This window comes from Chenopodium album, chromosome 9 (assembly GCF_948465745.1).
Source record: "Chenopodium album chromosome 9, dcCheAlbu1.1, whole genome shotgun sequence".
NCBI classification, from domain to species: Eukaryota; Viridiplantae; Streptophyta; class Magnoliopsida; order Caryophyllales; family Amaranthaceae; genus Chenopodium; species Chenopodium album.
This window is the reverse complement of record NC_137842.1, coordinates 63,138,303-63,153,063: the sequence shown is the minus strand read 5'-3', so window position 1 is coordinate 63,153,063 and position 14,761 is coordinate 63,138,303. Positions and strand designations below refer to the sequence as shown.

At 35.2% G+C, this 14,761-nt stretch overlaps 1 protein-coding gene across 1 annotated transcript; it reads right to left on the bottom strand.

The window, feature by feature from the left end:
• Positions 1–2,730: 2,730 nt before the first annotated feature.
• Positions 2,731–10,336, bottom strand: LOC145558706 (aromatic aminotransferase ISS1-like). Its single transcript, XM_081620021.1, has 9 exons — positions 9,809–10,336; positions 9,539–9,586; positions 7,805–7,933; positions 6,875–6,934; positions 5,897–6,053; positions 4,964–5,067; positions 4,762–4,820; positions 3,699–3,807; positions 2,731–3,541 (listed from the first exon to the last, which is right to left on the bottom strand). Exons 1-9 carry the CDS (start codon positions 9,869–9,871, stop codon positions 3,086–3,088), a joined length of 1,185 nt encoding a protein of 394 aa, XP_081476147.1. The 5' UTR covers positions 9,872–10,336; the 3' UTR covers positions 2,731–3,085.
• Positions 10,337–14,761: the final 4,425 nt, after the last annotated feature.

Sequence of the window (14,761 nt, the reverse complement as noted above, 5' to 3'; positions counted from 1 at the left end):
TTTTTATTTCCAGGCGTAAAAAATTCAAAAAAATCATCAATTGAAGTTATATCCACGCTTTTTGAGAATTTTTGGAGTGTTCGGGGCAGGTGTCGAAAAATCTTGAAATTATAGGGGATATATCTTGGGGTCATATAATGTCTTTTATTTGGAACCATATATGATCATTATTTGTTGTCATAAATGTTCGTGGTAGGCTTAAATTAATGAAATCGGTGCAAGTTGTAAAACGATAAATTGGTCGTTTAAAGGCAAATAGGATGGTTCCACCCACCCAATTGGACTCCTGGAGGGTATTAGGGATCAAGGTAAACATTTTGGCAATTTTTATTTTCAGGCGAAAAAAAGTAAAAAAATTCCAAAATTGAAGGTTTTTTGAGAAATTTTGGAGGTTTCGGGGTCCGGTGTCGAAAAGTCTTTAGATTATAGGGGATACATCTCAGGGTCATATAATGCCGTTTGGAACCATATATGATCATTATATTTTGTCATAAATGTTTGTGGTAAACTTGAGTTGATAAAATCGGTGCAAGTTGTAATTTGGTAAGTTGGCCGTTTAAAGGCAAATTGGATGGTTCCACCCACCCAATTGGATTCCCGGAGGGTATTAGAGACCATGGTAAACATTTCGACAATTTTTATTTCCGGGCCAAAAACATGTCAAAAAATTCATAAATTGAAGGCTATATCCACGCTTTTTGAGAATTTTTGGAGTCTTCGAGCCTCGGTGTCGAAAAGTCTTGAAATTCTTGGGAATACATCTCGGAGTCATATAATGTCGTTTGGAACCATATATGATCATTATTTGTTTTCATAAATGTTCGTTGTAGGTTTCAATTAATGAAATCGGTGCAATTTGTAAACCAGTAAATTGGTCGTTTAAAGGCAAATTGGATGGTTCCACCCATCCAATTGGACTCCCGGAAGGCATTAGGGACCATTGTATACATTTCGGAAATTTTATATCCAGGCGAAAAAAAGTAAAAAAAAAATTCCAAAATTGAAGGCTAATATCCACACTTTTTGAGAAATTTCGAATGTTTCGAGGCCCGGTGTCGAAAAGCATTGAGATTTTAAAGGATACATCTCGAGGTCATATAATGCCGTTTGGAACCATATATGATCATTATATGTTGTCATAAATGTTCATGGTAGGCTTGAGTTAATGAAATCGGTGCAAGTTGTAAACCGGTAACTTGGTCGTTTAAAGGCAAATTGGATGGTTCCACCCAGCACTCCCGGAGAGTATTAGGGACCATGGTAAACATTTCGGCAATTTTTATTTTCGGGTGAAAAAAAAGTCAAAAATTCCAAAATTGAAGACTAATATCCACGCTTTTTGAGAGATTTTGGAGGTTTCGGGTAGAGCTGTCAATTCGGGTAAACGGGTCAGGTTTGGGTTGGTAAGAGTGGTCGGGTCAACTCGGGTCGGGTCAATTCAGATTAATTCCATAACTTATGCGGGTTAGGTTATGCTTTAGTCGGGTCATAATTCTTATCGGGTTTGGGTCGGGTTAATAATAGGTCGGGTTACATTCGGGTCGGGTGAACAATAGGTCGGGTTTAATTCGGGTTAAAACGGGTTAGGGTAATTCTCGGGTTTGAGTCGGGTTCGGTTCAAGTCAATAATTTGCGAATTATAATCAGGTCGGACCATTTTCAAGTCGGGTCGTTCTCGGGTTCGGTTCAAGTCAATAATTTGCGGGTTATAATCAGGTTGGGTCATTTTCAAGTCGGGTTATTTTCGGATTCAAGTCGAGTTTTGTTCAAGTCAATAATTTGCAGGTTACAATCAGGTCGGGTCATTTCCAAGTCAAGTCATATTCGGGTTCAACTAAATATAGATAGATAATTATCATTTTTATCAAGCTAATTATTTCCTTTGACTATAATAATATATATGACAATATACTAGGGAACTATAGTCTATAATTTAGGAAGATAATTATCTCCTTTGACCATACAACAAATATGTATTATATTTATCTCTTAAATTTGAGTATGATGCCCCTTTCTTTTGCTGGCCTGGACCAACTTGGTCTCCCTAAACAAAATGATTTGATCGACAATAATAAGGTGGTCTAAATTGCATTTAGGGTGATTTGAAATCGGGTTAGGTACAATTTGGGTTGAATTTAGGTCGGGTCAATAACAAGTCGTGTTGATTTCGAGTCGGGTTAGTAACAAATCGGGTTGAATTTTTGGGTCGGGTTAGTAATAGGTCTGGTAAAATTCGGGTCGGGTCAATAACAAGTCGGGTTGAATTTGGGTCAGGTCAATAACAAATCGAGTTGATTTCGGATCGGGTTTATAACAGGTTGGGTTAAATTCGGGTCAGGTTAGGAACCGGTCGGGTTGGATTCAGGTCAGGTTAGTAACAAGTCGGGTTAAATTCGGGTTTTGACGGGTTAAAACGGGTTTGGGTCAAAATCGGTTCAAGTCGGGTTCGGTTCAAGTCAATATTTTACGAGTTGCAGACATCTCCAAGTCAGTTCATGTCCGGGTTCGGGTCTCACATACTCGGGTCAACTCGGGTCTAGGGTCGGCTTGAGGTCGGTTCAGGTCGGGTTTGGGTCACCATTTTTTCGGGTTCAGATGGGTCGGTTAATAATCGGGTTTGAGTCAGTATTTCGGGTCGGGTCAACTTTTGATAGCTCTATGTGTTGCACCTGTTTCAGGGTTTTTTATTAGTAAATTTTATTTTAATTTATTTTTTATTTTTGGTCAAAATTAATAAGAAAGAAAAATCTTTTGAAATATTTGAATTTACATATACTTTGAATAATTTTCTAGTGAAACATAAGACATGCAAGAAATTCAATATAAGGTATCATGTACAACTCCCAACTAAAATTCTTTTACTCATTTGTCATTAAAAATATTGTTGTGAGAAAATGGTAGATCACCTTATATCGTTATTTTTTAAGTTTTCTAATCTTAAGGTAGTTTGCAAATAATTTTCCCAATTTCTTTGTTCTCTGTGGAGGGAACTTTTGGTCATTCTATACAAGTCATTACATTTATAGCAACAACTTGCCTTTTTTTTCAATCAATGTTTTAAATGACAAATAAAAAGAAGCTTCAATCATTCCTCCACCATTCCATCTTTCAACAGCTCCTCCAAGCCTTTTCTGAGCCTCTCTGCAGCAATAGCAGTTTCAGCTTCAGGCATACCACCAAAGGATATCCTAAAGTGTCCAGGACATCCACACGCGCTTCCTGGGATCAACACCACCTTATGCCTGCGAGCAAGCCAACGAACAATTGCAAAGTCATCTTGGAACTGGTCAGGAAGCTTCACCCATAGATAGATAGCGCCTTCTCCACCTTTAACAGCTCCCTCACCCAAGAGAGAAAGTGCCTCCTTTATAAGGTCTCTATTCTTGACTAGGTCCTTGACTTGGTCCCTTACCCAATCTGTTCCTACCTCCATCGAGTAAAGTGCCAGGTGTTGAGAAATTATGGATGCACAGATTGGGATGTTATCTTGCACCTTCAGCAACTGATCTAGGAACCCGTCTACTCCAGCTGGGTATGCTATCTGCACGTAAAGATATCTCCTTTCATCTTTTGTTTGTTTGTTCGAGAATTGAACAGATAAAAAACTTTTTTTAACTAAAAAAACATAGTACTAGATATGGACATCCACACAGGAATTTGACAATATCACAAGCTTCAAAAGGCAAATTGTTGCTTACATATCCAACACGCCATCCCATCATTCCAAAGGCTTTTGAGAAAGAAAAAAGGTTGACTATATGATCTCCTTCTACACATGAGTGCTTTCGGCCATCATACATAAAATACCTGCAAGTAGAGTTCATTCTAAGATTAAGATACTGTATGGTTGTGGAAGCTGAAACATGTATTTTGCAAATAAATCAAAGATATCAAAAAAGGTACTAATTGGACATTGGAGGCAGCTGTATTAATTAGGCGTCATCCCAGTATACAGAAGTCAGAAATAGCATTCTAAAAAAAAGCTACAAGTATATGAATAAGTTCAAGAACAAAGCAAACTAGGAACTTGGAACTGGTAGGTGAGGAGAGGTCGAGAGGAAGTGGAATAAGTGAAGGGAAGAAGCTAGGAGGACAAAAATTCTCCATAAGTGTAGGGAAGAAGCTAGCTGGACAAATACTTTCCCTCCTAAAATCTCGAATAGCAGTCTAAAATGAAAAACAAAAGTAACATGTGAAACAAATCTGTTATCTCACCCCCACTGAACAAATTGAAAGAAAAAAATCATGAATCTACAGCCATGCTTTATGCCTTTTTTTTTTTTTTTTTTTTTTTTTTGAAGAAGAAGTTGCTTTATGCCTTGCTTTTGATAGTTAAAGTAATTCTTCATTTTTTAATCAGAGAACCCCGACTCGTTCATTCCATCAACTTTTTACTCAGATATGAAATTATGGTGAGAATTCCCTAATGAAAAGTTAGTCTTGATCATACAAGTATGCTGACACACTTACACTTATCATGTCAAAGATCCTGTTCAATGAGCACAAAAGGAGATTCGGCATTGTAGTACGCAAGGAAGGACTTGCCTAATATCTCTCATGTAAATTTCTTAGATATGGAAATAGAAAGAACTAATCAAGTGAATCTTGAACATGAATAAAGATTAAAGAAGCAACGAGCAAATAGACTCAAAAGACAGGTAGTTGCTACTATTGATCAACCATTGAAAATTTACACAACTGTTTAGCACAAAGAAAGTAGTATAATAACTATGATTAGAAATGGAATCAGAGGCAACTTACTCATAGGTATTATCTACAATGAGCCAAGAACCAGCTTCTCTACAAAGATCGGAAATTCTCTACTCGAGGAAAAAGGAGTGGAAACATAATCAGAAGGTTTCAAATAATTGCACAAACAAATCAAAATATTCTGGTCAAATCTGTAAAGTATAGCATTGCTGAAGGGGAAGCATTTAAGGGATATAGAGAAAAAGAAGAGGACCTTGAGAAGAGGTTCCGGTACATAGGTCCCTGATGGGTTTCCAGGATTCACAACTGTGACCACCTTTGGCGGAGGGTTTGTCTTGAGAGTCTGCTCTAACCAGTCTGACAAGAAACATAAACATTCGTAAAGGGTCTCCAACAAAACATTGTAGAAATAATGCAACTGTCAAGGACAAAACCAGCTTATTATAGGATTTTAATTTGCTTCAGTTAGGACATTGTTAGTATCATGTGAACCAATCATCTTAAAATGAAAGATGACAATAAATGTGAAGAAAATAGACTTCAACAGGTGGCTGGCCAATCAATAAACTATTAAGATAGTGTTTTCTATGAGAACTTTAAAAAAAAGACCATTTAACTCGTTGACCCTAAACATAACATTCTTCCTACTTTCGATCAGTTGTCCACACACACAAACAAGTTATTACTAATGTCATACTTGGAATGAGGGGAATGAAATCAATGAATTAAAGGGTAATATTATCACAGGGGGTAAGAGCGGAATTATTTATGGGCTAAAAAAGGGAGTGGTGGGTAAGTGGTGATGAAGGTGATTGTTAGGACTTTGGATTGAGAAAGATCGAGGTGAGGGAAGAAGGAAGGATACAAGAGTAGAGGACCCAGGAAAATCTTGTAAATTGTACATGTATATTGATATAGTCAAAAATCTTTGACAATGTTATACCACAAAGAAAGACCCCTGCATCTAATTGAACAGCTTAGGTAGAAATTACATGATATGATCTTTATCTTGCAAACTGACAACCAGAAATATGGACATGTTATGATGATACCAGACCAGAATAACTCCACTTTTCATCAACAGAGCTTAGCAGATCAGTGCAACTTCAAAAAGCTCATTTTACAAAAAAAGGATACTGCAAGTACCAACAATATAGGATAAGCTTGACAAAATAAAGCTTCTCACCTGCATCTGGATATAGAGTTTTTGGATCACCAGGACCAACTAGTATGTTGCTAACACCAGTCATTTGAAAGGACATGTATGCATTGAAGTAATATGGTGCAAACATGACCACAGAATCCCCAGCATCACATAGTGCAAGGACAAGATTCACAAATGCCTGAAATTACAGGAATTGAAGGAATTTGTCAAGCTGCAACTTATGTTTAGACCTTTCACTTACTTTGATCAGGAAAGGATCTCAATTTGGTGATCTTACTTTCCTAACTTTCACAATTTCTCAATGAAAAAATATAAATGACAGTACTCAAGTACTTGTACATATAAAAGCTGGAAGTGAAGCTGAAACCAATCAATAACAGATTAATAGTAGTGATTGAGCTATAAACTAGATCTGCTCAACTCAGATAGTTACCAAGATAGATCAAGTTGAGCTCTTGTTGAATTTCAATCAAGTTGCTCTCAAGTAGATCCCGGTATTTATAACTTAATTCGTCTTGTATTTGCGACCATATACCGAAAAGACAACAAACTTCAGAATCAATCAAAAATAATCTGTTGATTAAAATAACAAAGTGTTCTTGAACATTATCACAGTGATTATTAACATACTTTTGGGCATTATTATACTTTAAGTGCTAAATATTTTGTACATACTACATAGCTCTACTTCCTGACATTAGTGCATAATTAAACTTTTGGAATTGCCTAGAAGAGCTCAATTGACTCATTAACAGCTCAAGAAGACTTTGGGCCAAGCAGAGCTCAAAAGTCAAATTAAATTATCATAACTCAAAGAAATAGAACATAACAACATAAAATCTGCAAAAAAATTCAAGAGATTGCCTTAATGTATATATGGAGAATTGAAGATAATAGATGTTAATCAGGTGGCACATGACACTCATAAAATTTTGAAATATCAGCCTGCTTTATAAATCACGATGTCACCACAAGAGAAAGGCAACCGGTTCTACTAACCTGGTTTGCACCAGCTGTAACCATAATCTTTGATTTGTTCAGCTGATTCTCTGTCTGCAACTGCAAAAGTGAGGATCCCAGAACAATGTTAAATTCTAAAGAAGAAATGTGCATTTAACAGGTGCTCCTAGGTCAAGACCTAAATCATCTAAGCACTTTCTAAGTAACAGTGACATGTATGGAGGATTTTAGTTTAGATAACGCTATGGTATTCTCCATACAGGATGAGCCCCAGGAAAATAAAGGATGACATATACTGATAGACAATTTATAATGGGCGGAAAAGGAGATAAAAGAAACCTCTGTCCACAACTAGATCACATAAAATCAAAAACAAAGATACTGAGCTACAGCCAACATGCTTAGATATTAAAGCATGATGAGTTGAAGATAGACAACTACTAGCAGCATAGGCCTTATATTTCTTATTCTATGCCTAACTATTTGTTTTTTATCTTTTGGGGGTAAGGAGGGCATATGTAGACAAAAATAGACGAGCAAACTACAAAGCCAAGGGAGAGGGAGACAAACACCAGCATTCCCAACCCCTCAACAACTGAGAGATGTCACGCATATTGCTATCAAAATTTAAGGTTGTGATGGTTGAAAGCATACATATCAGCAATGTAAACAAGTTGGCAAGTATCATTTAACAATCACAATCCTAAATTCATACTTTTCAGCAACAAAACACTTATTCAAAATCTTCATCGGCTTAAGCGAATTTAAAATCACAAGGCATGAGAACAGTGAAACAACACAAGCAGTTAAGTAGAGTGTTAAGAGGAAAACTAGTCAGCAAGCATCAATTCTTTGAAAGTAAGATGAATAAATCAGCAAACACTAAGGCAAGCACCGTATAATTCATAACAACTGTGCGTTAATGCAGGGGTTGAAACTAATCTTGTTCTTAAGATTATAAATTTTCACCTTTTTCATCAGGGCGTCTCTAAGCTCAGGGATGCCTTCATCAGCACCATATCGACTAATGCTAGGCTCACATACCAGCTCCTTAACCTTGTTCAATGCTTGTTTCGGTGGCTGCCAATATACGACACCCTACACAAAAAAATTAGAAAGTGAGGGCTGTCAAAATAAAGGACCAATTGTAACTCTCAAAAGATACATAAGGAATTCCAATCTGCTAAACAAAATATCAACGTTAAACAAACAAGCAACATTGAACTTAATCCAGAAAGATGGCTGGTAGTCTGATAGATATGGAGTCTCCCTCCACTAGACCACTACCCACTCCCACCAAATTAAGAGGGGGGGAAAAAAACAGAGATCTTGACAAACTGAATCTCCCAAATACTTCATAGCTGACTGCATACTGTTGGGAAAAACATACACGCAAATCTTAAATTTATATTCAAGAGTCCAAACCTTTATTTGCAGCTGACAAAGATCAGATATCATACTCATACAATAAATAAAAATGTCGAGCACTTAAATTTAGTTTTTTTTTTTTTAAATGACACATAATGTACGAAGTACATGATTTAAGAGCATATAAACTAAGCTTATTTAGCAATAATTTCTTGATATCAGAAAGTCCAGGCACTTGCTCATGACTAGATGCTCAATACTATTTTTTCAAACTCTAGTTGATTTTTAGATAAACAATTAAACATACACTATTAAAGGGTTAATGGAGGTTTTTTATTTTACTAGTTATCTTTCCCATCCACATTCTTTTAGTCAGCTTATAATTTTGACAGTGCCCTTTCAACTTTGCAAAGATTCTAAAGATTACTTTGTTCCAACTGTTGTTGTTTAACCCTAATTAAAGGTCCGTCCTCTTACTCAGAGACCTAAAAGCATCCACTAGTTTGGAACTTTATTTAACAGCTATTCTACACAATGCTTAATTTCCATTATACTAAATATAGAGCTGCTTATTTATTTGGCAGCTTGCAAAGTTTTTATGGAAATTCTATCAAAATACAAAGCACATACTATGACTAATCCTTCTTCCCAAAACAACATAAACCGACGAATTCTTAATCACTCAGGCTTTGTTTTCACCTTACAAAACCAAGTTTTGGAGATCAAAGGTTCAAGTCTTCTAGATTAGAAAATAAAGTTCCCATATACGAGCTTATAAAGAAACGCAAAATAATAAGTTCCATTAAGGGCCAATAAAGCTATGGAAAGCCTTCAAGGGGACAGACGGCCAGCAACATGTCTTAATAAAATTTTCCGCGAACAATCCTGGAAAACAGAAAAGTCCTTCCAAGTTTTATACCACCTACCATCCATCAAAATCAGCCCTTTACTTCACTTAGTGGCTCAAAAACACATCACCATCATAGCTATTCAAAGACTAAAAGATAGTCCACAGCCTTTCACAATACAATTCCTAAGACTTGAAGCAAGCATCACCAAGTCCAAGTCAAAGTCAACGTAAACATTTGGGCAAAATTCACATAAGAAATAGCTTAATCTATAGAATTTTCAATCCCTATGACAACAACCTTGGCCTAATCAGCCATCAGACCGTCTATAATACAAGAATTCGCGATAATTCTATAGCCCCAAACACCCAAAATCATCGAAAAATTAGCAATCAACATGAATGATCATACTGGAAAAAGTTAATCAGTTTGAATCAATAACACTCCAAACACAAAATTTCAGGAAATGAAAGAAAAAATCACAAACCTGAGCCAAGGACACTGCATCTTTGGTAGCCCTGTATAATTCTTGTATCTGCACAAACATTCAGACCCAGTAAAACTAAATTAAATTTTAAAAAGAAAAAAAAAAACCCTCAAATTACAGAAAATCAAACATTATACTGTACTTTTGAGATTAACAAGACAACCCCATTTCGAATTTCGCATTTACTTGGAATGCTAAAAACAAAATTACTAGTAAAAACAAACAAAATCAAAATTTATAAAAAAAAAAATGAAAATTTATAACTGTTACCTGAACCATAACTGGTGATTCAGTCTCCAAAGCCCTTCTTGCCAGTTTTCCATAAGAACCCATTTTCTCTCTCACCAAAACTTTGTCTTTCTCTCTCTAATAAAACTCCCTTTCTCTCTCTCTAAAACTGTAAAACTCTATGTCAAATGTCAACTAGTCTCCACAATATCAAGTTTTCTAATCTTCTATAAATCCCTAAACTTTGGAAAAAAAAACTCTTACCAAACCCAGAAAAAAGTTTCCATTTTTCAATGAATCAAACAGCCAATATAGACCAATAATGCCAAATATCTAGTAAACCAATCTGTCTTCTTACCTCAATTCTGTTTATATTTATTTTTTATCTTACTTTTTTTGCTTTTTGTATTTTTCTGCTAACAAAAGGAATGTGAATAAGCTACAGAGTCATCAACAACTCATTATATCGTAATTTTTAAGTAAATTACAGAATAATCCTAGTATTTTAAGATAAATACAAAAAGTTTATTCACTTTATCTAGAAAAAGATTAGTTCTTTTTTTTTTCGAACAAGATACAAATCAGAAATCTCTAAATCAGCTTTTAAGAAAGAAATAAAATGACACCTTTCATAAAATAAAATAATCTGAAAAAAAAAAAAAACAATTAAATACAGATATTACTGTAATATTGTACAACTAATTAATTATGGAATACATATTAATTTGGATTACTAAAAAGGATAGAGAGGGAAAAAAAAATGGAAAAAGGTGGAAATCCAAATGAAGGGCTTAGGGTCTGTTCTCTTTCGTTGAAATTCAATTCAGTTCAGTTCAGCTCTTAATTTACGTCTAATGATATTGCTAATGATATAAAGCCAAATTTCATTCTTTTAAGCTCTTATTACAACGACAACGACAACAACAACAACACCACCACCACCAACAACAACAACAACAACAATAATAATAATAATAATAACAATAATAATAATAATAATAATCAATAAGTAATAAATAATAATAATAATCATCAATAAATAATAATAATAATAATAATAGCAATAATAATACTAATAATAATAATCAATAAATAATAATAATAATCATCAATAAATAATAATAATAATAATAATAACAATAATCAATAAATAATAATAATAATAATCATCAATAATTAATAATAATAATAATAATAATCAATAAATAATAATAATAATCATCAATAATTAATAATAATAATAATAATAATAATAATAATATTATTAATATGTACATTTGTATATACACACATGTATAGTAATAAATAATCAATAAATAATCAAAGATCACTAATCCGTAGTTAAAAATCCCTAATTAATAAGTTCAGTTCAGTTCAGTTCAGTTCAGTTCAGCTCAGCTCAGCTCAGTTCAGTTCAGTTCAGTCAATCGGAACAGGCCCTTAGATTCGTGTTTATATGGGTAAGTGTGAGTAGAGAAAGACAATTAAGATTTAATCATATCCTTGATCTTACAATTAAATCAGAGACTTGAGAAAAACGAGGGAGCCCCAATTGATCTCAGAGATTAACAATCTAATTTATCTCCTCTCACAACTTTATGTGTTGAAATCTGTGCCACTTTATTATTTTACTTTTATCATTTAAAAAATAAAAGAAAATGAATATATTGTGAGAGAAGATTTATTCACATCATTTATCTTAGAGATCAACTTGGATTTACCCGAGAAAAACAAGACATTTTGTCTAGTGGAAAAAAAATACTATAGTACTCTTTTATCCAATTGCACACACAAAGCATGTGCATTGAGTGTATATTAATTTATTTTGGGACGATTTTTAATCAATTTTAGAGTGTATTTTAATTTGTACGAAGTACTTCGTAATAATTGTATCGGTTTAGAAGTGTTTTTAAGGGTCTGCTCTAATTTACTGAAAACAACTAAAATGAACTGAACTGAACTGAACTGAACTAAAATGAATTGTACGTTATGAAAGAAGGAAATTACGAATTGAATTAATTGGAGCTAAACTGAATTGAACATAACTAAAATTAAGCTCAACAGAACAGACCCTAAGAAATAAAAATTAAAAAATTAAAAAAAAAAAAAAAAAAAAAAAAAAAAAAAAAACAATAGAAGTAACTTTAACTACAAATTTTACACATATGACTTTATATTTAGGATAAGTGTATATAAAAAGATATACGCAGCCCTAAAGAAGCTAACCGTGGAAAGAATAGATAATAAATAAACATTTATTACATCGATTTACTTGTGAATTATCGATAAATTCCCAACTTAATACTTATAAAATGACGTATTGGCCTAGGGGCTACATATAGCAGTACCCTAAGTTTATATTCCCCTTATCTAAAAGTTATTGCTCACAATTTATGAACTTTATACCATGGAATGGAATTTATGTAGTACACTAGTATATCTAGGGGTGTGCAGAAATGGACATGGATCGGAATTGGACCGGACCGGGGAATTCCGGGTCGGTCTTCGATCCTCAAAAATTGGCAATTCCGGGTTTCCGGTCCAGTCTGGACCGGAAGTGTATATTTGTAACTTTTTGGGTGAAAATTTTAGAATTTAAGGTTCAATTTCTAAAAAATTTAGGTTCAAAACTTGTAATTTATAAACTCTAGGTGCAAAATAGGCAAGCACAAAAAAAAAAAAAAAAAAAAAAACAACCGGTCCATTCTGGTCCAAAACCGGACCGGAAAAAACAGGTCTGGACCGTTAATCCGGACCGGTTGATTACGGTTCGGCGCCGGCGCGAATCCACCCTCTCCCTTTTCCTGACGTTCTTGCTGCCCCGAACCAAAACCACCCCCTTTCCCCTTCCCCCCATCGGAATCCGCCCCCCAGTCCCGTTCCATCCTCCCATCCGAAATCGACCCCCTCCCCTTCCCCTACCCTTTTTAGCCTTCCTTAACCCAAAACGAATTTAGGGTTTCGCTTATAGTGGTTTGGGGGTGGTGGTTTAGGGTTAGGGGTGGCCGAAAAGGGTAGGGGATGGGGAGGGGGTCGATTTCGGTGGGGAGGAACGGAGCTGGGGGCGAATTCCGGTGGGGGGAAGGGGAAAGGGGGTGGTTTTTGTTCGAGGTCGGGGTTAGGGCAGCAAGAACGTCGGGGGGGGGGGGGGAAGGGAATAGGGGCTGCGTAGGGTGGGGGAAAGGGAAGGGAGTGGGTTCGCGCTGGCACTAGCCGAAGCTCTAGGCGTCGGGCGCCGGCAGGGGCGAGGGGGAAGGGGTGGCAGTTGAGGGGAGGGGTGGCAGGGTGGCTAGGTTACTTTTTTTTTTTTTTTAATAAACTTAACAAAACATTAACGATTTCGTTAAGTGGTAGTAAAATTCTAATTATTTGATTTTAGGTGGTAGCAAAATAAAATAAAAAATCAAACGGGTAGCAAATGTAACACAAGGTACTTTCGCTGGTAGTAAATGTCAATTTTTCCTAATATCTATATGCGTTTTAGGTTTTACCACAAAGAAAAAATTATACATCACCATTTTTTTTTTACTGTCTTTTACATTTTTCAAGTCAAAGCACGCAATAAAAAAAATTATATCCTTAACACACACACACACACACACACACACACACACACACACACACACACACAAAACTCAAACCACTGAGCTAGTACGGTAACATCAAGTGTCAACCCTTTTTTTCATCAAATTGTTAACAAAAAATACTCCCTCCGTTACATATTACTTGCAAAAAACTTGGGGATTGCGGACTCTTAAGCAAAAGATTGAAAGAATTATTAATGAAAAGAAAAATTTGAAAAGAATAATCCCATCTTTGTCAATTCTGCTTAAAACAATCCCACATTTAAGTAATCTGAAAATAATCCCACCTTTAATACCCACCACGAAACACCGACCAACACCACAACCAAGCACCATGAAACCACCACCCCCCACAACCCCATTACCCACCACCCATGAACCCATAAACCACAACCGATGAATCTAAGGGCCTGTTCACATTTACTGAACTAATCTGAATTGAACTGAACTGATTGGAGCTGAACTGAACTGAACTAAATTAAGATAAAATTAATATTTTATGGAGAGGGAAATTAGGACCTGAAATGAACTAAACTGAACTAAGCTAAAATGAATATTTTATGGAGAGGGAAATTAGGAGCTGAAATGAACTAAACTGATTAGAGCTGAATTGAACTGAACTGAACTAAGCTAAAATGAATATTTTATGGAGAGAAAAATTAGGAGCTGAAATGAACTGAACTAATTGGAGCTGAACTGAACTGAACTAAGCTAAAACAAATATTTTATGGAGAGGGAAATTAGGAGCTGAAATGAATTGAACTGATTGGAGCTGAACTGAAATTAAGTAAATGTGAACAGGCCCTAAAACCCACAACCCAAATTTTGATCCCGGAATCCCACAACCCACAATCCAACACGAACTGACGAACCCAAAAATCCACCCCTGAGAAAAACACAACCCTACAAGGCTACAAATATGAACGAAAAAGGATGTTAATGACAAGCTAATTCATCAATTAAAGCTTTAATAGGTCAAATTTAACCATCAAAACTCTAGAACTAGAGGTTTTATGGTAAAATTTGACCATAAAACCTTCAAATTTGAGCTTCATCAACGGCAATGATGAAACAACTAGAAAAGGAATGAAGACAGAGAAAATGGAGGTGGCCACAAGAGAGGACATGCAACGGCAGTGACTTATGGTGACGGTGGTGGTTTCTATAGATTGTTGCACTTAAATTAAGGGGATATGAACAAAGAGAGAAATTTCTGGGTTGATGAAAAGAGATAAGAGATCAGTGGTAGTGGTGGTGGTGGTGTGGTTGCCAATGAAGGTGATGATGAATTTAGATGGAAGGGGAATTATTTTGGTGAAAATGGTTAAGTTAATTATTGTTAAGGTTTAAGTTGATTAGATAAAATCGATAATTTAATTAGGGTGTTTTAAAAAAAGTAAGGTTAATTTTG

Bases quoted from the DNA above. Each gene is read 5' to 3' on its own strand.
- LOC145558706 (XM_081620021.1), bottom strand. From the start codon at position 9,871: ATGGGTTCTTATGGAAAACTGGCAAGAAGGGCTTTGGAGACTGAATCA. The intron at 7,934-9,538 runs GTTTGTGATTTT...TTTTTTGTGTAG, and splicing joins ATGCAGTGTCCTTGGCTCAG to GGTGTCGTATATTGGCAGCC. The intron at 3,542-3,698 runs GTAAGCAACAAT...CTTTACGTGCAG, and splicing joins TGGGATGGCGTGTTGGATAT to ATAGCATACCCAGCTGGAGT.